Raw genomic sequence first — 27,234 nt, 5'->3', positions numbered from 1 at the left:
TGTTATGGGCAGAGCTGTTGTAGAGAAAATGCTACTCTGAGAAACGGCAGGGAAAGAAGTTCTCAGTCCAAGAAATCACCACTGTCACAACAGTAACATCAACATAAATGAACATAAATCAGTTCGCTAAGTGCTAAGCAGTTCTCATGTAAAAAAAATCCAATGCGGAGCCCTACATGTGAACGGAAATTTCTTCAAGGATTCACAGACAAACTGTCCTTACCTACTAATGCAATGCATAACCTGAAGCAAAAGAAGATCCTAAATATATAATGACGTATAAAAACTAGTAATTCTGTCATAGCTCTTGTTAAAAACATACTCAGTGTTGCATTCACTGAGGAAACTTAAGAGTTTAGGAGTTCAGGTGCTTGTGTACCTCCCAGGATTTGCTCAAGGTATACAGGAAATAAAAATAAAGACATTCACGAAAGCAAGAAAACTTAAGAAATTATGTTTGAAAGAGATCTCAGATGTGCTCCCCTGGCCCCAGCTCTGAATCAACCATGCAAAATCAGTCTGTGCAGTTCACCTTCTCCAACCAACCTGTAACTCTGGAGATTGCCTGGCCTCCCAGGCAACGCAGTCCAGTGCTTAATTATTACCATCATGAGGATCTTGCAGCATGTCTGCATTAAATCTTTCTTGCTGTAATTCAAATCCACAACTTCTCCTAATAGCCAAATTAACTATGACTAACAGTTTGTTATTTTCCTGGAACATCTTTTCTGTTATAAAAGAAATTAATACAACTTCCGTCAGTTCAATCATCACTAGACTAACCAATCCTTGTTCGCTCAACCTTTCCCTACAGGCACACTTTTAGATGACTGTCTAAAATATCATTATCAATGCTTGCAGCTGAACTCTCTCCAGCTACTCTGCTTTTCAAGGTGAAGTCGCAATTCTGCTAACAAGGCCATAGCATTGGGGAAGTGAATAGATGGGTTGCATCACAAACCTAGGAGTTCCTTGCTGCAACATCCTCTGGTGATGCAAATCTCAGTTAAACATTCCAAAGCCATTGCTTAACTTTATGCCTATGCTCTCCATAAAGGGGGGTTCATTTCAATTCATGAAGTTAATGGAAATATTACTGCAATCCTCCCTATTTCATCCAGTCATTCTCAGAACATCCTACTGTCCTACTCAACACTAAATCCATTTACTGCAAGATGAAGTTACATTGAGATTAACTACACAAGTTATACTATGACAGTGTTGCCACTAAAAGCAGTGATAGCATTTTGGAAATGTAGAAAGGAATTTTATTTAAAAAAAAATCTTTAAAAATTAAAAGTATTTGAGAATTTATCAGGATGAAAAGTCCTGATAAATATTAGACTAACATTCTAAAGAAATTAAATTCATACTACTACAAGATGAAGAGAAATTGTAGAAAAGCAAACAGAAAAAATAATCATATAGTAATGTTCTGCTAACTGCTGGTTATTCTCTTTCATCATGTCATAATGCCTAAATGTCTCTTTTGTTTTCCATTTAATGATTTTTAATATAGTATTAGACTTCCATTGCTTAACATAAATGAACAATAATTAAAGTAATTTAATCTGCCATTTTTACTTCTTAGCATCAATGTTTTGCTCCTAGGTTTAAAGGGAAGTTCAAACTATGAAATATATATTTATGTGAGGGAGAGATAAATGTGGAAGAGAGTGGGGAAGAAACATGCTATTACTCCATGCTACACACTGATACATTGCAAGCCAAATCACTGCACACTTGCTGCCAGTCATGCATAATCCAAACTACCCAGTAGCTGTTTGTCTATGCTAAAAGTCACAACACTAGCTGGCGTCAGGGGAGCAGCTAACCCTGCTTTGAAATCTCATAAATGAGTGCAGAACTCTTCAGGAATACATATAAAAACTCCTGATTTTTCACTGTTCTGTCGCTGTACAGTTTTTGTTGTGAAAGAGAAAATATTTTTAAAACACAAGTGGATTTATTTTGTTTGTCATGCATGGCAAGGGCTCCTTTCTGTTTTCTAGACAAAACAACACTCCATCATCCCGCTCGTTATGGTCATTTAAAGAACAGTTTGTTCTAATCACAGCACTTCTTACAAAAGATGATCACAAAAAACTATGTAATATCTACTATCCACACAAGAGTCCTGTGACAAATTCACAGCAAACCATGCAGCTGCAACCCCATGCTTCACTCGAGAAAACTAACTTTCACTCACTCTGACAAGGTGAGAAAAAAAATCCCTATTCATCCTAACTCCCAGGTAGAGCCTTTCATTGGAAATTTGCTATAATTCTAAAGAACAAATGGTTATACAAGTTCAGAATAATTTCTTAACATCTCTCTAGAGAATCAGTCAACATGTCTGTTTCACTGAGGGGGAAAAAATACTATTAAGACCAATAAAGTAAAAAGCTTCAGAAGGAAAACAAGTTGTCATTCCTCTTCAGTTCTTCTAAGGCCATTGGCTCTTGAATCCAAGTTTTGTTTTGATTTTGAGTTCCATCTGAAAAAGCATCTGCTGTACTACAGACATATCTCCAAATAATTTAATATTTTTCAGCATCTGTATTCAGCTTATTTCCCCCATCACAATGTAACTTATGAATAATAGAATCTGTAACCTTTAGAAATCATAAAATCCCAGTTTTATTCTACCTACAGTGTATTTTCTTGGCTCATCTACAATTTGCATCCACTGCAACCTACTGTTGACTTATGTCTTCAGTCTAGCACTGGTCCTTAGTGACTACAAGTCACGTATTCACCACAGATCCTTACAGTAATGAATACATCCTGAGTAATACTTATGGACTAGTGCTAAAACCAGCTTTGTAAAATCTAAATAGTCTTCCAGAAAACAGAATAATTTTCTGGTTTACAGCCTTTTGTAGACTAAAGGAAGAGAGCAGTATAATTTTGAGAATAGAAGAAACTCAAACATTTTTGCTTGTATCATTGAGTTTTAACCCAGTATCGACAACTTTCAGGCAGATAACATGGAAGGAGTGTAAGTTGAACTGTACTGCCCTATTACATATGGCTAGAAGAACACCCTGTAGCCAGTATGATTGTCATATTTTGTTTATAGATATAATCATATACAGCACTAAGTGCTCCTATTCTGTATTTCACTGTAGTGTGTTCACTTGTTAAACACAGGGCTTAGGTTCAGCAATTTGAAAGCATATATCAATTATATAATAACTACCACAGGAGAAAAGAGACTCTTTGGCTTCTTTAATGAAATACAGTGGCCTACAGCAAAGCTTGACACTTACTTGCTGCAGTCAGAGAAAACATCAGAAGCTTCTTGAATCATTTTATTTTACCATGTCACGAGAAAATGAACTAATGCATTTTGAATCTGTTACTTTCAAAAAGAATTTGCTTGTGTCAGTGTTGATAGTTTCCTTCAGGATTAGATAAATAATTTACAAAATACCTAGAAAACAAGAAAAATTAAAAATACTGATTCAAATCTTCTTATGATATGGCTGCCTGAAGGGAAGCTCATTGTCGATGTGGGGGTCCCAGTTTTTACTACTTCACCAGACAGTGTGCTTAAGGCTGATGATTATGGCTGTCTCTCTGATAGTTCATCACATCAATGTAATTTTAATTTATGGTTTTCTTAGTCATAAATCAAGACTATTACAGAAAAAAAAATGAGGTCTCTGAGTCATTTATATCCTCACTGCATACATTCCGTAAATCTGAAAGCTTATGCACCCTATTATTTCTAAGAGAATGTAAAAAAATCTGATATTGTAAGATTTCTTCTGCTTTTCAACAGAACTCTTGTGCTGGGGTGGATGAAAAAGCCCAAATAACACATCAAACATTGTCTTAAAAAATTCACTGTTTCTACTCAAAACAATGTTTTGTTCTGCCTTCCTCCCCCCCCCCCCCCTTTTTTTAAGGAATAATATCATATAAATGGATATCCACTCAAGCTTTTTATCTGCCTCAGTTAAATAATTTAAAGACCTGATTCTGAAAGCACCAATAATGATTCTGAAAGCACACAGATTACTAGCTTGAAAGGATATGGATTTGGATATACATTTTCAGATTAGGATCTTTAAGCGAAGATTTTGCTAGATCAGAACAACATATAAGCTTGAAATAAAACCTGAGAATGCTTTAAACTATATTAGAAAGGATTTTTGTTTGTTTGTTTAGAGTCCAAATATTATATTACAAACTTCTTAATCATTTAATTTTTTTAAAATTATTTTTACAACTGGCATTTAGGTTTCAAAACTGAACATTTATAAAGAGGTGGGGGAAAGTCTCTCAAAAGTAGGCCAGAACAAACTGAATGGGTTCCTAAGGAAATTAAAATGAGAAACTTGTTCTTAAAACTTTAGGAGTGGCACTATTTCTCTTTACTGCTACTGATAAAACCCATCAGTCACCACCTTGATCTAGCCCTTATTACAACACATGCACTACAAAACACATTTTACAAGACAGAATTCATTATTAATCATATGAAGAAGCTGATTTCAAATCATAAGTGCCACGAAAAGTATGCTTGTCTTTAACAACTTTCCTCTTACAGAGATTACATGGTTGAGAGCTCAAATTTGCTAAATCCACACATTTATAGGAAACTTTTACATGTGACCTTGTATGCAAAATAGTGTTGCAATATGAATAAAACATAACTTCTGCAGAAACAGCTACCTTTTCCTGGATGCTTATTCATTATAAAAAACTTTTTTTTTTTTAAGACAGGATTTTAACTATCAAGGTTTCCTGAAAAATAAGTTATCTTCTTCTACTGACAAGAAAATGAGGACAGCAAATGAGAGAAGACCCTAGCAGTTAAAATGCAGTCAATGGTCAGAAGTTCTAAGACATTTCTTTTTTCCTTCAAAGTGATTGTAAAAAAATTTAGCATAGGGTTATTTCCAGTACATTAAGATCATTGAAAGTCAGACAACCTTATAGGACTTTAACAGGGGTGTAAGTTTACATAGCCAGAATTGCGTAAAGTGATAACAGAATAAAAGATAACCAGGGTTTTTTGAGAGTATAGTTTGATGTTTCCAAATATCTGTTTTCAAAGTTTCCTTGCATCTGTTAAAGTTGCAAACTCAAGAATCACACAAAAAAAATTTCAAGATTGTTATTCTTTCTAAATTTAAATTCTATAATGTATCTCTCAGCATTGCCATACACACACTTGTTTTGTAAGAATTGGGATAGTAGTAGGGATCAGTAATTGTGAAGTTCCTATATGTGGAAGCTACATCTGCTTCAGAAGAAATCTGAAAGGTCAATCTGCCTAAAGCAGTGCATTAATGTAATTGACTACTACAGGGAGGAACCAGCATCGAAGCTAGAAGGGTCTCTGCAGCTGGTGAAGCTTGCTGACAAAAAGTCCCTTAGGGAGTGTGATGCAGAGTCTTTATCTAGACAGAGTCAGCACTTGGTGCCCAAAGGGAAAGCCAGTACTGCATCAAGAAAGGGACAAGTCTGAAGCTTGATGACAAGGACCCTGCAGAGTCAGCGTAAACTTTGAAGAACCAGAGAGGGATCACAAATCCTGAGGATTTGGGTCAGAGACAAAACCAGGGCTGGCCACCAGCTGAGGAGCCACAGCCCACACAAGAGAGATCTGCAGTCAAAACCCAACAAGGGAAAAATAAAACAAGGAAAAAAAAAAAAACAGAGGGGAAAAGGAAACCTTTTGAATCAGTTATTTAGATGCAAAATGTGTTCTTATCTTAGTCACATTAATTTTTCCAAAGGTTGAACTGTATGGCACACTTGGTTCTTCCACAGTTTATTTTTCTGTCATAAAAAATGAATATATGAATAAAAGCTATGCATTTTCTGATGCACAGATGAACACAGTCATAAATGTGTCATAGCTACAACATGTTACCACACAATTTGAGGAAGAAATATCTGTAAAAACAGAAGTATCTATAAGGATATCTAGCTGACAGAATTCATTGAAAATCATAGTTGTAGATGTTTTCATTAAGAGGAAACTGCAGGAAAAAGAATTATATCTTAAAAGTGTCTCCTTTATAGAAAAGCATAGCAAAATGTGCACTGTCTTAATACTGATTTGCCTTCAATAAATATAGATGTTTTCACTGAAACCAGTGAAAACATCCACTGTGTTCCCTCTGATTCACTGGCAATCAAAGGCACTACTTTGTTTGCAATGTGATGGAGTATTGAAAATCATTCACAAAGATTACTTGTTTGTAGTACATTTTGTCTAGTGAGAGGAGGCAACAGCTTTGCCACCAGCAAATCATCATGAGGCATAACTACCATTGTAAGTTTAGTGAATACAGAAACAGATGGAAATTAACTGTACAACTGCTGTTATGACTTCCTTTGCCATAGTTACAGTACCAGCACATGCAGATTCCAATGGAGACCATCATACAGCATCTCAAGTCCTGACAAACTTTAAGAAATAAAGCCCAGTCATCCCTTTAGAAATCTTCCAGGGTTTAGACAGAAATTAATTAAGTCAAATAATAAGAGTAAAAGGTAAGGAGAGAAATGTCTCCTTGATGAATCAATCAAGTCACGCCCTGTATGGGTGGAAAGAGCCCTGCTCTTACTTTGGTTTATGTGAGCATTGGGTGTGCAGTAGAGCAGGGGGTGGTGGGATGAGGCTGGAAGCAGAGCCTGCTACTGAGCAGTGTGCCATCCTGCTCACATCTCCGTGACTCTACATGCTAGACAGCTCACCCACAGATTTGGACAATGAGTTGTTTCCATCACGTGAGCTCATGGAGGTGGAAAAAAAAAGAGATGAAAAAGAGAGACAGAGAACATCCTAACACATTTGTTCTTAATGAGAGTTAACAAGGGATGTCCTTAGATAAATCATTTCCTGTTAGCTTTGTGGTCAATGTGGTTAGTATGGTGTGGTTTCCACAGTCTGAGTAGCAACCAGTCTAGTCATATTTCAGAGTGCTCCCTGGAGTACACATACATCAAGAAGAAATAATGGGACTGAAAAGCTACAGACTTAATGAAAAATTTAGTGGCCAAAGGGAGTTAGAAAAAGACAGACTGGAATGGAATTAAAATGGAAGCAAATTCTAGGTTAACTTTCAGCTAGCTATTACTATGTAGCTGCTATGTTAGTACTAACATTTGTGCAAGATGTCTACATCAGTTTTTCAGCTAACTTAATCAACACTAAATTTTCAGAAAGCTGTAGCAATTATGAAGACCTGGAATGTACACCATAATAGTTATGATAAGGGCCTAACTCTAATGTTTTCCAGAAATTACTATTCAGTATTAAACTTCTTTAATGATGTTTTTTTTTTTCCTTTCTGCCTATCAACAGATAGGTATCAGGTTATGGGAGGAATATAATACAGCTACACAATCCACTACACAGTTTCTGTCAGCAGGGTCTTTTCCATTTGGGCTGAAGAATTAAATACACAAGACCTTGCCAAGTAGTTATAGATACTAAATGGTAGATATGGTGAAGTGGTGTAACAGCTCTGGCTGAAAATGGGGACTTATCATATGTGCTACTGTGGGAGCCCTCAGATAATTATTGCAAAGCAGTCTCAACAGAGGAGTAATTTGCAAATATTTACTAGACTATTTCTTACTCTTCAGGAATCTCTCAAATGGAAAACCAGAGAGGTTTGAAACCTTTTTGCAGTTTGGTTAAGGTCACTGCATAAACTTTCTTTGATGAATCTAGTCACCAGTTGCTCTTAATCATTTTTGTGGCTCTGCACTGGATTCTTTCAAGCAGTTCCCTGAGGTCCTTCTTGAACTGAGGGGACCAGAACTGGACACACTATTCCAGATGCAGCCTCACCAGGGCAGAGTAGAGGTGGAGGAGAATCTCTCTCAACCTGCTAATCACACCCTTTCTAATACATCCTAGAATGGCATTAGCATTCTTGGTCACAAGAGAATATTGCTGGTTCATGGTCAACCTTTCATCCTTTTCCCGTTCACTGCTCTCCAACAGGTCAGTCCCCAACCTATACTGATACATGGGGTTGTTCTTTCCCAGATGCAAGACTCTACATTTGTCCTTGTTGAATGTCACTAAATTTCTCCCTGCCCAGCTCTCCAGCCTCAGTTTTTGCTGAATGGCAGCCTTCTGGAGTGTCAGCCACTCCACACAGTTTTGTGTCATCAGCAAACTTGCTGACAGTGCACTCTGTTCCCTCATGCAGGTCATCGATTAATATATTGAATAGTACTTGTCCCAGTACTGATGCCTGAGGGACTCCACTAGATACAGGCCTCCAACTAGACTCTGTCCCATTGACCACAACTCTCTGACTTCTTTCCTTCAACCAGTTCACAATCCACCTCACTACCCAAACATCCAGATCATACTTCCTCAGTTTACCTGCAAGGATGCTGTGGGAGACAGTGGCAGAGCCACTGTGCCTAATTTCAGTTGCTTTACTGAAATCAAGATAAACCACATCCACAGCTGTACCATCATCTATCCACCTGGCTATGATGGTGATTTTCAAAACAAATATAATTATATGCACATATGTGACTTAACTACCACAGATCTTGCAGAACATATTAAGGTAGCAATTAAAAACACTTTCTAAGGATGGGTAAGTTGTTATGTCTTTTGTTTTTGTCCTATTAAGTAAGAAGGGACTATACTAATCCTAGGTACCTATACAGAAAAACTAGAAATTCTCCCTTTATATTCCACTAGACCAGGTTGCTCAAGGCTTATCCAACCTGGCCTTGAATACCTCCAGGGAGGGGGCATCCATGACCTCCTTGGGCAACCTGTTCCACTGTCTCTCCATCCTCACCGTAAAGAATTTCTTCCTAATATCCAGTACAAACCTACCCTTCCCAAGCTTAAACCCCTTCCCTTTTGTCCTTTCACTACAAGCCTTTGCAAAAAGTCCTTTCCTGCCTTTCTTGTAGGCCCCTTTCAGGTATTGGAAAGCTGCTATAAACTCTCCCCAGAGCTTTCTTTTCTCCCTTCTTTTCATGCCAGTGTTTCAACTACATCATAGTTAGAGTCTAAATGTCTCTTTTATAAAATACATTTCCATCACCTTAGAGTGTTTTAAATACCTGAACCATATACCTGTACTCATTATCTGTTTGACACTTTTTTGAGGGATGAGTTTTTTCTTGCCTGATATAATATGAATAGGAATATCAGATATATCATAATTCTGAAATATCATTTAAAGGAGCAGATAAATATACAACTCCACCCACTTCAAAATATAAAGAATTTGGTTCAGGTCATTGTGCTCTCTTTTAATGTTTTCTCAAGAAAAGAATGGTAGATCTTTATTCTGCTACCTCACAGAAAACAAATCAGCAATGCTTTGTAAGGGTTTGAAAACAATATAATACTCAAATGAATATTCCCCAATGTCAGCATCATAATCAAACTAGTACTTACATTTAGATGAAGCTGGTTAGTCCACTGACCAATTACTTTGTATTCTGTACTCTTGTTGGTGATTTGATACTGAAAAATATCATAGCGTCCAGGAGCATCTCCATTTTCATTGAAGATAACAGGTGTTCCAGCACTCCCTGAAAAAAAAATATTAAAAACCAATTGGGATAAATACCTTCAAAGCAATTTTACAGAAAATGTATTTTAGAGGAAAAATACTAATTAGAGATTGGTCAGATTCTCTTCAATTCAAGGCTAATATAGTAATAAATCCAAAAACCTCAGAAAGAGAAAATGTGTGTTATTATCATAACCACAAATATCTACCCTATCTGTGTGTTAATTGAAACAAACAAGTCTCTTTTTGGCTGCTTCATTACTTGGTTGGTTAGGGAGTTCTATGTGTGTATTCCAGAACATTAGGAAATTCTGTGATAAAGCAGAAGTGGAAGAACTATTTTGGACTCGCAGAAGGTCACAATTTCACTTTAGGATGTGAATACAATGCGGTAGGCAAAAATAGCGATCTCATAATTAAGTTCATAAAGAATTTCCCTGTTAAGTATGAAAATTAAATTAATATCATCAACCTAGGAGCTAACACTCATAAAAGACCTTGAGATGCAAGTGTCTAAATCTGGTCACAGTTAATGTGTCGGTTTCTAGCACTGACCACCTGTGTAAAAGTGTTTTATCAAAATAAATTAAGGACAGCAGCTGTGGTTGTTGCTCTCTCCTCTGTACACGACACTGCCTGATGGAAAGGGCCATTGTTGAAGCTGTCAACAGTTATAAATTGACACTCTGTTCTTACTTCGATCAACAAAATGTTCAAAGATTGAAAACTACATGTCTGTGTTGGCAACCAGTCCAGCCAAATTAGAACACATTTTGATTAATTCCCTCAAGGTGACATCAAGGATCTGCACTCCTGCAAAGACTTTTCAAGAACTACACAAAGAATGGCATTTTCATCCATCCTCTGAATTCTTATGTATAGGTGAATAATATTTATATTTGAGGTCCATTGAAGAAAAATTCATGTTAAAGTTCTATTTCAGTGACTGGATAAATAACTCTATCTTTTCTGGAGAGAAAACCCAAACCACCACAAAACCCACGCTCCGATGTTTTCATGTTTCTCAAAATGAACAACAAAGAAAAGTAATCACTTCATAGTAATTTCCTATAGTACAAGACTTGTTAATATAGCACCTAGAAGCACTCAGTCAACCATGAGTGGTTTCCAGAGAACGTCAAAAAAAAAAGATTTGAAATTCTGCATACATAACAAGCAGAAGCTAGCCAGTCGAAGTGGCAATCTACATACCCCAGAATTTCAGCATAAATATTTCTTGTGTGTCTGTCACCCTTAAAGTATTTTGGACTCTTGTTTTGTATAGCAGCTTTCATACGCAACTGATATCCAGTGAAATAAACAGTGCTTTGAGAGTGGTAAGTGGCACATTAACTACTCTGCCAGTTTTGCAGTTCTGCCAGCAAAAGTCTGGCTGCAAAAATTAGATGTAAGCGACCACGGAAGATGAGTATCAAAAAATTATATGTGACAAAGACTTAAAACCACATAAAAGTACAAGACGCTTGAGACAGAATTCTGCTCTTCAGGCTTTACTCCCAATTCAGCTGACAGAATAACGGACAAGAAAAATACAAGTCTACAGTCTACAACAATGAAATGATTCTTCACTGCTCAAATAGCAGGCTGATCCAGTAAATTTCTTCCACCCAATAAACACGTATGCAATTGTTATTGTATGGAGGTAACCTTCAAAATATTAGTTTCAAGTAATAACAGAATTCTTCTTTCCACCCAGTAGCATTTGAAGAGATCATGGAAAGAATAGATATGTTTTGCAAGGAGATACAAAATGTCTTTTGAATCCTTGAGACTAATGGGAACTTTAGATATTCTTATGCTCTGTAATAATTATAAGTTTATAATCTATTGCTGTTTTAACAATATCATGTACAAAGAGACAGACTACAGTACAGGCCAGAACCATCTTGCTCTTTGATGTAGTGGCGTTCTCATCTAGAGTATAACAGCATCTTACACTGTGCTCCTCAGTCAACAGGGGCATAGCATCCTGCTGAATTCAGCTGCCACTCTGAGTTCAGCAAGATCTTTCTCATGCAGCAGAAGTTAAAATAACCTTTGCCAAGTTAATAAAATGAAGCTTGTTAAAAGCTGGAAGAAACCATAGAAGATTCAGACCCCTCTGTTGAATAGTAAATTTCAGAAAACAGAGTAACAGCACAGTGCCTGCTGTAAAGTAAATTTGATTATGTCCAAGTAATGCTGCCATAACTAGTTGATACTGTTAGCAAGTGGTACCAGATTTTTATTCGCATCTGTTTATATCTGATGACTTATATATGTCTTTTAGTTCATTGTTTCTTTGTGCAACTAAACTTTTAATGGACTTAAAGCAATGATGTATGCATGGCTGGATTGTGCTAATAAACCAGTAGCTACATAAACAGGAAAGCAAAGCTTAAAGACATTTCAAGAACTGGGGATTTTACCGAAACTACAAATTCAAGATGGTAGAAGCAGCCTTGAATGTGTAAGTACAGAATGAAATCAGAGGCCTCAAGGCTATAAACAAATCACTAATGGTTAATTATCATTCTTTTAAAAATGTTAATCTCATCTGAAAAAAAACCGAACACCATCTGAGAAAATACACTTTGTTGGATATTTCATCAAATCAAAATGAGTACTCATTAACAGATAATTAAACCACGTGGGGAAACATTGTAGCTGACGATATCTAATAGCACAGGTGGAGGCATGTCCAGATTCAGCATACAACACTGTAACAAATGCCATTGAGTTGTACAAATGGCTCATTTGTTGACAACCAGATATGCAGAACTGAACATTCTTGATTTCTGGTATTGTCCTGCCACATATGCTTATACTGGATCATTAGCATTATAGGGAATTTCATCTTAGTTTTAGATGAAGACATTGAGTGTTTAATTGCTCCATTTAATGGTCATTGAGGACTAGCTGCTAAATCTAAATGCACACACTTTGCGTAGAAAGTAATACAGAATACAACACTGACCTGAGGCAGTGAGCCCAGGTTCCATAAATTCAATCTTAAATAAAAAGATTTTGGGAAACCACACTCAGTCTTGGATAGGGTATAATGAAATTGAAGATCTTCAACCAGAAACCACATTTATTGGGCATCATCATACAAAAAAATGTTACTTTTGCTTAGGAAAAATGTCCCTGTAATGTTATATAGACCACCTAAGAGAATTCAAAGCAGTCCACAATTTTTAAAGTAATTTCACTAATTTAATGACTTTTTTTTCATAATTTGTCAACAATCATTTAACAAGGTAGTTAAAGAGCAGTAAGGGAACTGTGCCTCTGGGTCCCTTCACGGTTTACTCTCTATGTAATTATGTTGCCATGCATAATTTTAATCCACGATTGACTCAGGTAATTTTACTCAATCTGTCAACATCTTAACTAAAATTTTTAGTATATTCTGGAAGCCTAAACCAGAAATACATGGATATAAAATAAGAATATAAAATAAGCTTGGCTAACTATGGAACATTATGGGTGAGCCTTCATTTTCTTCATCTTTCCTTTGTGCTAGTCTTCTTTATCTATTTTTTTTTAGCATGTACGTATAGTTACTAACTTACTTTGAGATATTTCTGAAGCGTCTCTTTGCTGAACAATTTCAAAACAGTTTTAGAAAGTTTTTTTTTTTTTTCCTGACATATAAATGCAGACTGGTAAGTAGAATGAAAATTTCAACTTTCACAATGAAGCATTGTTCAAAAGGTTTACAGACTTGTTTTGAAATCAATAACACTTGTTTGCAGTTAAAGAGGTGAAATAAAATAGGAAAATGCAGCTCTTTTAATGTCCTCAATCTGTAAAGGAAAGACCAGCAATTCAGTCTCATGATTAGTATAGGGTGAAAGCATTCATTTTTCCTTACAGAAACTACTTAACCAAAAGTGGTAAAAGGGGTAAGATAGAGTAAGAAATATATGAAGACAGAGGTCCATTCATTCTTCTACTCCTTCAATGACATGACAGCACAAAGCAATTACACTGTCGCGACAGCAGAGCTGTGGCTATGTCCCATGATGTGATTCAAAATGCAGACAAAGTAATACTGGGTTGTGTGACTGAATTGGTGTCCTGAGTTTTTCAAGTCATAAACATTTGTCTGCTAATGGACATCCTTTTTACAGCCATATATACTGTAAGTATGATATGGTTATCTCAAAACTTCAGAGTCTTTACTTTATTGTATATAAAGTCCTTTACTGGCTGTGCACCTACCAGCAGGATACAGGACCCTCCCTGATCACAAACTGCTGCACTGTGCCTTGGTTGTCCAAGCTGTCACTTGTACTTCCAGGGGGATGTTAGCTGGTTCCTGTTGGGTCTCTCTGCTGTCCCTCAGGTTTTGCGGCTTCAGGAGTCCCCTGTCCACCTCAGTCTAGCACTCAGCTACAGAACTGAATGTTGCTATTGCTGCATTCTTCGATGCTGAGTTTTTTGAAACACTGAACGGTAGAGAGATTCTGCTTCAAAATCATTCCAAAATCAGATGAAATAAATCATCTTCTATAAACCCTATAGAAGCATGCTTAGCAGAACAATTACCATTCATTTTAAGATAATCCATATCCACAACATAAAAGAATAGTTACGTTTTTTTAAGCCTATGTATTGTAGATAGAAAGTAATAATCTAATACTGAAAGAAATTCTTCCTCCTCATCATCAGTTTACAGCCAGAAGCATTAAACAATTCTGGGTGTTAAACTAGCACATCAGCTAAACAATACTGAAGCAACGTGTGTGACCACAGCTGTTTATGAGCCTTTCAAAATGCAGCTTAAATTATGCAGAAATGTTATTTAGAGAAGAAAAAAAAAAACAAGCAAACCAAACCAAACAAAACAAAACAAAACAAACAAAAAAAAAAAAAAAACCCCAAACCCAAACCATAAAATGTGTGAGGTTTTTAATTTAGAATCAGGATGTAATGGATCCTTTTCAATTTTTAATGCTTTACACTGATGTCAAGGAGGACTCTTTTGAATAAACAACTGGTATACGACAGTTTGTACACTGAAGCTGAAAATTCACATTCTTCTCAGGAAATCCTTAAACATGTATCTTGATATTCTTAAGATGCTGCTCAGCAATTACCTTATACTGCATGTGCCTACTTTATCAAGCTACATTTCACATGAATCTAAAAAACCTCTGCTCCTAATGCAAACTGTAATCTTGCTCCCTGTCAGGTTATGGACTCCACTTGAACAGATGCCTTCTAGTGAATCTGCTCTTTTTATGTCTCAGGAAGTGGAAAAGAAGTGCAATGATTAGAAAACCACAAGCAGTGTGGTAGGGATCAGCTGCATAGTGACTTGCAATTATTCCTAAGTTAATAATATTGATGAGACTTACTTTAAAAAAAAAAAAAAAGTAAATATATTGGGTAAATTATATCAACAGCCTTAGATTTTTCTTATATGAAAACCTTCAATAAAAATGTACAAATGCCTTGACAAAGCTGTAGAAAAATGTTTTATTGATAACCCTCAAAGCTGTCATTTACAGAATATTCCAGCTCCAGTGGAGCCAATTTTATCACAAAGCTTGACACCAGATATAAATCTGTTATTTCAATGGATTTCAGAGGCATGATATTATTTTTTTTAACTGAAATGAAAATTAATTAAGCCAAGTCTTCATCTTGCTCCACATATGTTGTTTTATCTGTTATGAATTATAATGCTGTCATGGATTCAAGGGTATGTTTAGTTTAATGGAAGGCAAGCAATATAGTCAATGTGATAATATAGCTAACAGTTGTGTGTCAAAACCTTAGAATGTATTATCTGTTAGAACCTTTACTGGAAGGCTTTACTGGAAGACTCATCAGTTCTATAGGATCAACATTTCATTAATTTATATAATTAGTTTCAAGTGCTAGAGGTAGGGATTCAAACTGTTTTTAATTATCATTTGATTTTAATTAGCTCTTAAAGGAGAAAAGTACCACAAAACCATACATGAAAACAGGGAAAGTAACCATTTGAATTTTCAGTCCCAGAGAAGAAGAATGCATTTAAAAAATAAAAATAAAATAAATCACTGTTTTCAATGTGATAAGTTAAATACAAGGTTAAAATTGAATGAACAGAAAGAATAAATGTAAGATGTTCATTTAATACTTGAAGAAAAAAAACCCAGAGAATTATAAAAACTAATCAGAACTAACAAAAGTTAATTTGGGAATGTTAGATTGGCAGACAGAGGAATACACACTGTATCAAACTAAGTGAACTTCTATGATGGAGTGACTTCATCAATGGATGAGGGAAGAGCTATCATCTGTCTGGGCCTATAAGAAAGATGGGAGCAGTCTTTTGTCAGGACCTGTTGTGACAGGACAAGGGGTGATGGCTTTAAAATAAAAGAGGGTAGATTTAGACTAGATATAAAGAAGACTTTTTTTACAATTTGGGTGGTGAAACACTGGAACAGCTTGCCCAGGGATGTGGTAAAAGCCCCATCCCTGGAGACATGCAAGGTCAGGTTGGATGAGACTCTGAGCAATCTGATCTACTGCAGAAGGGTTGGACCCGATGACCTTTAAAGGTCTCTTCCAGCCCAAGCCATGATATGTAAGATTTGTGATAAATTAAGCTATTATCTACTCAATCTTCATACAGCAGATATTTTCAAATAATAGGCAGTGTCTTCTAAAATAATAAATTATGATTGTTCATTCAAAAACTGAAAAGACCTCTTTATGCTTACACCAGGCATCTCAGTTCAAAATGAGGACGGTAAGCCAGGATTGCATCCAATTGCTGTTGCAGCATAGGCACTTATTGACCTCTTACATATCCTAAGATACTGGAGACATCCACATAGATATGCAGAATATACATATTACAGTGAGACTGTGCCTTCCAAGGTAGCAGCTGGAGGCCAGATGGGTACCCTGGGGTGTCTGAAATGGCATTCAATGGCCATGTTTAGGCAATTTATTTTACTTACCACAGGGCAGTTTCTGGCTGTTCATGTATGAATGCACAAATCAGAACCAAACAGAAACTGAGACTTCTACAGGAAACTGATTATATACAGATTTGGGGCATATGGGATATAAATTATAGTAGTACCTACCACCACAGCTCATAGAGAATGTAAATAATTTAGTATTAAAATAAACTTTCAGTCCCAAGTTGGGCAGTACAACTTTTTATTATTGAAGCTAATGGACAAGAACTTTAGTTGTGATTCTACAGAGATGGGTATAATTTATTTGTTTTGCTGGTTCTCAGCACAGTGAATGATTAGGTACGTGTACTTTTGTGAACAGAACAGCTCATTCCACCCCTTTGTAAGAACATGAGTCAGGGCAGGTATCATGGTGAATGATATTTAAAAAAAACAAATAACAAGTAATACCTTTTTCCTTCCAGAATGTATTAGAAATTCTTGCCACAGCAAGTACAGAGACATGATGTCTCATAAAACTTGAATAAAATTTGGAGACTGAGCTGTTGTAGCCAACAGTATAGGTCTATTTAAAAGAAATTTGCCCCATCATTCATTTTCTTTGTTCTCTATGTTCTCTTCTTGATCATCTGCTATTGTCTATTCTCAGTAAATTTACTACATAGAGAAATGTTTGTTCACATCCTCTAACATACTTATTCCAGTATATAAAAATACAGAACTCTACCTCCTTTCCTTACAGCACATTGAGTCTACTAACAAGCAATAAGTATACCTGTAATACAACTGCATCACAGATTAAACCATATATTTTGCTAGATAAAGAATTAAAATTGATAGACACCAGTCATATCATGGTGACAGAGTATTGTGAAGGCAGTTTTATATTTCCCACCCTGGGCTGACCCTGTTCACCTCTACAGAGCAAGGCTGTTTCTACTTTCACGTCTCCTCCCAGAGGTGGGTTAATGTTTATGTGAATGATTTTCCCTGCTCCAGGGCTACCTAGGAGGAGTAGGAGATGTAGATGAGTTTCTTCACAAGTAGATGCTAAAGCAAAGATTGCATTAGCACTGTGGCATTGGCAGAAACTTATGTCAGTCCTATTGTGAGCATGAAAAAGGAGGTTGTGACCACACACTGACACCAGAGCAGATAGGGAGGGGGGTTTGAAGGGAAAAGAGGCGGCAGAGACCAAGAGAAAAGGCTTGCCATTCACATGTAGCCAAAAAGCTCAGTCCTACCTGCGTTGTTAGAAGAACCTACTCTGGTTTTATTCTGTACTTGGCAAATCCATAGAGGCAGGTTTCATCTTAAAATACGTGCATGCATTGTGTGCCAGGGAAGACTGGGTCAGTTCTGTAGCCGAAGAACCCAGCAAATCAAAAGAACCTAAGAGACTCCATGAACGGATATTGCATGCAGTATTGACACATAACTTAATCCCTTCAAAACCAACGCGTGACGTAAAATGCAGCTGCAAGTAATATCCCAAAAATGTAGCGAGATGGTGTGACATCTAGAACTTACAAGAGGTTGGCTAGGTTTGGGGACAACAGTTACACAAATGTGTAAATAAATGCAGAAAGTCTTGTTCAAGTGATATTATAGACTGATTAGTATCAAAAGTTCTTGCATGCAACCTGTCTGCACCTGTCATCATCAGTAGTCAGTGTCCGATGCTTCACAAAATACTGAGGATCCTCCTTATTCTACCTTTTCCATGTTTTCTGTTTCGTGACAATATATGGGGAGAGTGGTGTGGTGCTGCATTCCCCCCTCCCCTCTCTTCCTCTTTTTGTTGTTGCTATTGGTTTTGTTTCACTTCTCTCAGAAAGAGGTACTTACTTAAGCAATACTGACCCACTTCAGCAATACTGACCCCTGTCACTGATACACAGTACTTCCACAGGGGACACCTGCAATCCTAACTAGGTAGGCCCTACCTAAAACACTGTGCATTATACAAGAAGAAAACCTGTTCCCTCCCTGGATTAATGTTCATAGATCATTCTACAATAGCAGTCCTATTATAGTAGATAAAAGTATAAATATCTTAGGTTTTTTTTTTCTTATTTTTTCTTTTTGTTTTATTTTGTTTGTTTTGTTTTCTCTCTTCTGTTGCTATCATGGGTTGAGTTGAATTTGCTGCTGATATTCAATCCCATGCTGCATCATGCCAGCTTCAAAATTAAAGTGCTGGCTGGAACACAGTATTATGGGGCTTGACATTCAGATTGTTACATGAGAGGCTTCCTGTTCTGGTTGCTGCTTTTGGGTTCCAGAATTGTCTCTTCTGGATGACAGCAGGACAGGGAAGGGTGTGGGGTTAGCTTGCTGGCTTCTGCTGCTTTCTTCATTTTGCTGCACTTTTTCTGCAAATACACTAACGTAATTGTACATTGTATTATCACATTTTTTGCATTAAAGCTCTTTATCTCAACCCAGAGAGGTTTCTTTTTTGCTACGTTCCCGCACTTCTGTGTTTACCCATTACAGTTGCTTTTGTAATTAGCTTATTTTTTTCCTGGAATAAACACCTCTGCTCAGTTCTACTAAAAGGTATACTTGTAGCATAGTTTCTACCCTGCGTCTCACTTTTTGCACTCTGAAACTTTTCAGGTAAGAGGCTACCAACTACCCAACCAAAGAAACAAAAAAAAAAAAAACAAAAAAAAAAAAACTAAAAGATTTCCCATCTAAGGCTAATACAAAGTGTAGTTGAATTAAAAAAAAAAAAAAAAAAAAAAAAAAAAACCCAAAAAAAAAAAAAGCAAACCCAAAAAACCAAACACCCCACACAGCCAAAAGCCAAGAACTATGAGAATGTTCTGAAAGCACATGGATAATTTAGGATTTTTCAAATAAGACATGTCTCTGTTCTTAACTCTGTCTCATTGAGACTGTCATTATGACACAGACATTAGTCCATTACAATTTACTTAACAGACACCTGAAACATATATGTCATTTTCTTCTCTGTCTAATCCAACGCCATGTAACATTTTCCTTCATGTACATCTTCATCTGGCCAGTGTATTATCAGTCATCCTTGAGGCAAGTTTATCCTGCTGAATAAGATCTTATTCGACATTGAGCTATTTCCTGATGTTTCCTGAACACATTAAACTCTATGATAATTAAAATAATGAAGCAGATTGAAAGTTTACTGGGGATTTTCCTAATATTGACTTTTATCAGTTGACATGGATCACAAAAGACCTTCTTTCTAGTGCTTCATCTGGGGCTTAAACTGATGTTTAGTGAGGACACAGTTTCTCCAAAGAGAAACTGTTAAATATCCATAAACCATTTTGTAGTTGGTTTTCTTTTGTACAGTTTACACTGAAAACAAAGTCACACAACCACGCACATAACAGACACACACAGAGCTTCAAGTCATGCTTCAGTTATCCCCAAAAATGTGGTGAGAGGCATCAAGAAGAGACGTCTGTGTCTGCATCGCAGCTTTAGATTTTCCAGGGTAATGTTATTTCAGCCTCCTGACCTTGTCATATCCTATCGTTTGATATTTCTAGAACGCAGAACAGTCTAATACAATTCACAACCAATACTATGCTATTCATTAAAGTATTACCCTGTGTGAAAAAGAGAGGGCAGACTACAGAGCAGTTATTGAGAAGTCTGATGTGCTGCAGGAAGGAAAAAATGCTTGAAATTCTTGAATCCTTCAACTCTGCATGGCAATAATTAATGCATTGAAGTCAAAGGATAACAAATAATTTCTGGGGTTTTATTATCTTATTTCTTTGTAATTACAGCAACCATTAGTGAGTTACTGGTGCCCAGTGAAAATTTACTCTGTTGCCATGGTTGCTTCAGATAATTGTAGAGCTTTTAATCTCCAAAGACATAAAACAACATTAATGCTATATCTATAAAATATTTAAGAATAAATTTAATTTACAGTGTTTTACAAGAAGTTTATGGGTCACAGACTTACTGAAGAATTGACATATTTGGAAGTGATGTTGTTTACACCTATAAACCTATATTCTCTGTCCCATACTTCCTACTTTTAAAAGACCTTACTTTAGAGATCATGCTGACCTTCTAGTAGGTCAGTCCATGGAACCTTCAACTGCTAACTTTTCAGAAGCTCAACTGGCAACGTCTATACTAATCTCCATTCAAGGAGACTTATGATGATTATAGATCATTAACACATTTTTAAAGGTACTGTTCTGTATTAATGTTAGTCAGTAACAGAGGGCATTTTGCTAATGCAATAAAGCTTGAGACTACATCTCAGTCTTGTCTACTACTATGAGAAATTCACATTCTAAAAATTACAGGTAGAAATACTGACCACTAATATTGTCAGTATTACTGAAATTTTATAGCTAATCTTACAAAACTTCTGGATGCAAGATACTATGTTAATGTAAATGTAGGAGAATCTCTTTAGCTTACTTTCAAAAGTTGTGAATCCTTAAGGCCACAGAGAAAAGCTTTCATATGCATCCAAACTGCTATTCAAAAAACAGATGGTGCAAAAAAATTGCTCAAAGAGTACTTTTACTCTTAGAATTTAAAGAGCTCATAGTCTTGCAATACTTATCTATAGAAAGCACTACATATGACCAGTATTTGAGGCTTTTAATCACCTTGACCAATTTCATAACAAGATGACTTACAGACTAATTCTATCCAAAATCCTTACAAGGAAAATATTCTAGATGCTGATCTTGCAGAAACTGCCAAAGAGTTACCAAAATTGCTTCAAGGAAGGCTTCTACTCCAGAGAAAGAATACTGTGTTATTACCACAGCCTGACAGATTTCAGCTGCTTTCTCTTGCAGCAAAAAATATCTCAGTTCAGCCCACTTAAATATTGCTGCTTTCCCTGTCCATATAGCATACACTCAGAACAAAGGATTTATCACCCATCGAAATAAAGAGAAACAAAGTTCATTTCCTATTCAGGGAAATATTGCAAAGCTTCTTCAGATTCTTAAACTAGTATTACCTCTGCAGTTAACTGGAGCCTTTTCATATTTGTTTCTTTTAGGGATAAACTTGATTACAGGAAGCATGTAGTTGCAATCTTAGTAAATTAAATAAATAATTCACATAAAATCCTGTTCTCTTGAAATACATCTGGATTTTTTGCTATTTATATAGCCCAGGAAAGTGTTAGGTCATATTTATAGCTGATTCTCCAAACACATTAGGCAGGAAAGACTGCAGGAAGATATCCCCTGAGCTACTTCAGAGAAGCCATCATACCCACTTAGTACAGTGCATTGCACCTCAGCAGCACAACTTCCACAACAGCACAGCTTTGTCAGTACTGGGCTGGGTCAGGTACAGCAAGCCCCATGTAGTATTACAGGTATAGTTTTGGTGCTTGAAGCAGTCACAGTGAACTAAAAGATGCCCTCACCCCTGCTTTCCATTGTACAGCCTGTGATATATCCTTATAGCCTTTTTACTCTTTCCTTTCTTCATCAATCAGTTACACAATCTTCCTTGCCACCCCATGAAAGTTGAGACTGCTATTATAAAAGCTGCTGACTTCTTTTCTCCTCTCACATCCCTAACAGAAAACATACTCTCAATGCCTATCACTCCCTCTCATTAAAGGAATTAGCTGTAGAATAACAAAGGCCAAATGAAATAAAAGTGTGTGTGCATATATACATATATACTTATTTCATAGTATCATGGAATACCATGTTGGAAGGGACCTCAAGGATCATCTGGGTCAACATTTCTTGGTAAAAGCATGGTCTACACAAGATGTCCCAGCACCTTCTTCCTCTGAGTCTTAAAATGTCCACTGTGGGGTAATACACCACTTCCCTGGGGAGATTATTCCAATGGCTGATTGCTCTCATTGTGCAAAATTTTCCTCTTGTGTCTAATTGGGATCTTCCCAGGGATAACTTGTATCCATTATCCCTTGTCATTTCTATGCAACTGCTTGTAAAAATGCAGTCTCCATCTTTTTTTGCAGCCACTCTTTAAATATTGGAATATGGTGATAAGCTCTCCCCTAAGCCTTCTTTTCACAAAGCTGAACAAACCCATTTCTCTCAGCCTTTCCTCATATGGCAGGCTTCCCAGTCCTTTGATTATCCTTGTGATACTTCTCTGGACCCTCTCCACCTGCCTGCATCTTTTTTTTGTAAAGCAAGGACCAAAACTGAACACAGTATTCCAGGTGTGGCCTGGCAGAGAGCACATCACAGAATGACAGAAGTTGGAAAAGACCTCTGGTGTCTAAAGCAGGTTTACCTAGATCAGGTTGCACAGGAACACAACCAGGCAGGTTTTTAAAGTCTCCAGAGAAATAAACTTCACAACCTCTCCGGGTAGCCTGTTCCAGGGCTCTGTTGCCCTCCAGGAAATGTTTTTCTTTATGCATTGATAGAACCTTGTGTGTTCTAGTTTATGCCCACTGGCCTTCATCCTATCACTGGGCACCACTGAAAAGAGTGGCCCCATCCTCTGGACACCCACCTTTTAGATATTTATAAGCATTGATAAAATCCCCTCTTATCGATGGTTATAAACAGCCCCAGGTCCCTCAGCCTTTCATGATGCCTTTCTAGTTGCTCATGGCTGCCTTTTCACTTGCATGCAAAGATGCCACTTGCAGTTACAACATGTATAGCTACCCTTAGCGAGGATTAAACTTTCCACATAAAATATTGATTGGTCACAGCTGTGCACAGCCCTGCTTTGATATTCAGCTAGTAGAGTGCAGTATGTACAGCATAGCAGAAAAAATAGAAGCCGGTCCCTTTCCTTCTCACAGCCTACTCTGTGAACCTGTGGCTTATTTCCAGCAGTGTTAGTATCATAGCATCTTTACAACCCTTGAACCTAGTCCTGTTAAAATTACCTATTTGGTTACATGAAAGACTTTAAAGTAGTTGAGCCCCTTATAGCTCTGTCAAATTCTTACATTACCTCTAAGGCAAAGATATAATCATCCAGCAAGACCTCTGGCTATGGTACTATGATTAGAGTTCCTCCCAGTAAGCAAACAAAAACTGGTGCCTGTTGCCACTAGAGAAAGGTATTATTTGGGTGCCACACAAATGAACCAATTAATTTCTGCTCCTTTAATTGATAATATCACCAATATTGCTACTCACCTCCAACTATCTGCCAGTTTGAATTCAGTAAAATTCTAAAGCTTGAGGGGCATTCTCACCTACACTGTGATATGTGAAAGCATTATATGCAGTTCTGCAGGGTTTACACATTTTCTTGCAATGTGTGAATTCTCCGGGTGTACAGGTGCCAGACTGAGAATTTCTACCTCTCTTCTTGCAACCAGAATATATGCCAGGACAATGTTCAGCTGCAGCAGCTGCACCTGATGTTATGCAAGATTGCTTTTGCATACTTGTCAGATGATATTTCGCTTCTTAATATTTTTTTTTCATTTTTTCAGTAAAAATCGAAAATGCTTCTTAACTAAAAAAAAAGAAAGTGTTAAATTTTATTATTACATTTAAAGACAGAGAATCAAGATGAGTTAAGGCTGGATGCACTGCATTAAAAAAAAATAAAAGCTATTTCATCCTACTACAGCAAGAGATTTCATTGTAAGGCTTTTTTTTTTTTCCCACAATAAAACAGAATTGTCAAAAACATCAGAAAACAAGGAAACAAGCTACATCCTCACACGCTCTCTAGATTCCTGGACCAATCCACAGTGTAAAAGGTTGAGCCAATCATGGAGTAAGTAGAATAATCTTTGGGAGCTTTTTTGATCATCTAAACCTTCAGCTATTTGCTTATTACCAATTTTAGCACCATTAGGCACTTTGTGTGAAATTTTATCAGAACATTAGTATACACCTTTGTGTTCAAAATAATGAAACTCCATTTATCTGGCCTTCTAAATGCCTCCAAGGAATGTATTAATGAACCATTAAGGCTACTTATTATGACCTATTACATTAACCCACTTCGTAAGTGTGTCACATGTACCATATTTCTGCAAGAAGTAAAAAGAAATGAAGCAATTTTTATTCTCCTAGTGTTATGCAAGGTATCAGAAGTGGCTGTAACAAATCTTATTCTAACTTAAGAAAACCACATATTCATAATTTCACCCTTAATTGAGAAATCCGAGGGCCTGGTTTTCCAAGTCCAAGTGGCCTGTGTTTTAGTTTCTGGTTTACATGCAATAAAATATCAAAAGTTGAAAACATAATTAACAAAGTACACAAACACAAGACATCGTTATCAATTTCAGACATAATTTTTCAAATACAAACTCCCCCTCTGATATTATCTTTTAAAGTCATCATATTTAATACTAGATTGCAGAAACAGGCAGAAAGGCCAATCAAAAAAAACTCTAGATAGACAGGCTTCAAAATTCAAATTATGGTTTGTTAAATTTTACTGCATATTTCCTCTTTGCAAAGGGATTCTGTAGGCACAGTGGTACAAAGACAACTTTTTGGTTATTGAGTACAGTTTCAAAGACATCCTGTGGACTTTATCTGTGGGTGTACCAAGGGACATACTGACATTCCTTAGACTGTGCTTTCCAGGGCTGATGATTTCTTTATAGAAATGTCAATAGCTAGGGAAAGAGCAAACATACTTGCCTGGAGCTTTAAAAGACAAAGAGCTTTATATTGAAACTAGGAGGGACATCAGGCTTAAGGCAGAAAAGAGGAAAGTGAATCTACATATACATATATATATATACACATATATATATGGAAAAGACAGACTTATGTGCAGTCTATACCATGCTGACTAAAATCCCTGTTCATTGATCTGCACGTATTTGAACAGATAAAAGTTTACTCTGGACCACAGCTGAACCAAATGCATTGGAAGAATAAATACAAGGAGTAGACAAATTATCAATTATTTTACTATGATACAACACATGTAGTAAATTTTGGTAGAGCTGTAATATCCAAATCATTATTATAATGGATAAACGAAACCGATGAAGCCATTATCCTCCACTGGAATTTTTGTCCAAATGTAGAAATTATGATAAATCAGTTTCTAATTCAAAGTTCACCTGTCTCATTTAGCAGGATAAATTCTACCACAGAATATCAAAATATGATTGTAGTACTCCAAGTCCAACCGGCAGACAGTTGCAAGTTCACCAAAACAGGAAAGGAAAATACAGCTACTTTTTCACATCTCACAGTCTACATCATCATCAGATGCCTATCTAGGCTGTTGTTACCAGCATTTGTTCTCCAGGTACAATCAAATGACTGGAATTTAAACAGAAAAACCATGAGTTTTGGTGAGCATTTTTTACATGCTTTTAGGGAAAGCAAAAAAAAAAAAAAATTGCTACAGACTGAATAGCAAGTTAATAAATACTGTCTGTTGTACTATCAAATTTGAAGCAAATATAAAAGGAAGAACAAGCAAAAGGGTAAAACAGTTCACTATGCACTTAGTGTAATATTAATTCCCAGGGAAAAGGAAAAAAAAAAAAAAGGCTTAAAAATCAAATACTTCAAATGATACTGGACATCTCCACAGTTTTTGTAGTTATTTTGGGTTGACTTTTGTCCCACACAAGCCAATTATCTCAATTCTTAAACGAAAACTTGTAAAGAACGATGTTAGAACAATCTAGTATTTTCCCACACATAATGTCTTCTCTACAAGTATTTATGTTGTAAATGACAAATCATGGGTCTAAAGTCAAAAGTCTTTGAATGAGAGAGAAGAGAGCAGAAAAAGATGCAGCAAAGAATAGTGCCAAGAAAATTATTCTAGCAGTCTTTTGAAGTCTTTCATTATTTTATTTTCTCTTTCTCTTATGTTCTAACCTGATACCAGGATGGTTGCACATCTATAATATAAAAATTCTTATTAATTCTTATGTCAATATAGTTATTTCATTAATTTTTTTTCCAACTAATTTTTTTCCTTCCAGAAACAGGAAAACTACTGTTTCAACACCACAAGAAAATATGAAGAAGTACTGAATAGGTAGAAGATGCAGTTGTTCATGAAGGACTCTTGCTCAACATCCAGCAATTCAGGATGACAACTATCATGATTTTACTGTTGTTTATAAACCTTAAAACTCATGACATTTTAAAACTAAGTAATTTCTTTAAGTCTCAAATTTCTCATCTATATCCACCATGCATATTCATCATAACCTACAGAACTTTCAATAATCATGAAGTCAACACAAATTAATTTTCTTTCTGTTTGTCATGACTATATTTCACACACAGTCAACCAGCTTGGCCATAAATAAATTTTACATTTAGAAGAAAGTAAAATCTCCTGTACAAGACTGTACAAGACTGTTAGCATAATTCAAAGTACACATCAGACACTAGCCTAACAAATCTCTAACATGCAAAACATTAATAAATTCATTATAATCCTTCCTCCTGTTAGTCCCTCAAAAGGACTACTCATTGTTTAAGGGCTTTCTTGCTGATGTGGGGTAGCTAGATTTCATGTTATGTATTGTATTAAAACAGATGGTCCACAAGTTTTACCATGAAAACCAGTAAGCATTTAACATACATAGATAACGCAGAACATAGACTTGCACCCAATGAAGTCAGGTAATTGCCCATTTTCAACACTTCTGTAATCCTTCTGGCCATGCTGCAAGTACAAAACTTAGGTCAAAAAAATATAATAATATATATTTTAAAAATATATATATAAAATTAAAGGATTACACCTATCACATCAGGCTGAATATTTCAGAAAGGGTTCAGATGACAGAATGTGTGCCCACGGAAAGGAGAGACTGGGTTTGCCCGACT

General features: G+C 36.3%; 1 protein-coding gene across 1 annotated transcript in view; it reads right to left on the bottom strand.

The window, feature by feature from the left end:
* GRM8 (glutamate metabotropic receptor 8) overlaps positions 1 to 27,234 on the bottom strand; it is a 320,064-nt gene that overhangs the window by 46,765 nt on the left and 246,065 nt on the right. Inside the window, exon 7 of the mRNA XM_054399899.1 lies at positions 9,413 to 9,549. Within this exon, the coding sequence (XP_054255874.1) occupies positions 9,413 to 9,549 (137 nt within the window). The remainder of the gene's footprint in view (positions 1 to 9,412; positions 9,550 to 27,234) is intronic.

The sequence above is a fragment of the Indicator indicator genome, chromosome 3 (assembly GCF_027791375.1).
Source record: "Indicator indicator isolate 239-I01 chromosome 3, UM_Iind_1.1, whole genome shotgun sequence".
Classification (NCBI taxonomy): Eukaryota; Metazoa; Chordata; class Aves; order Piciformes; family Indicatoridae; genus Indicator; species Indicator indicator.
This window is presented reverse-complemented; position numbering and strand designations above follow the sequence as displayed.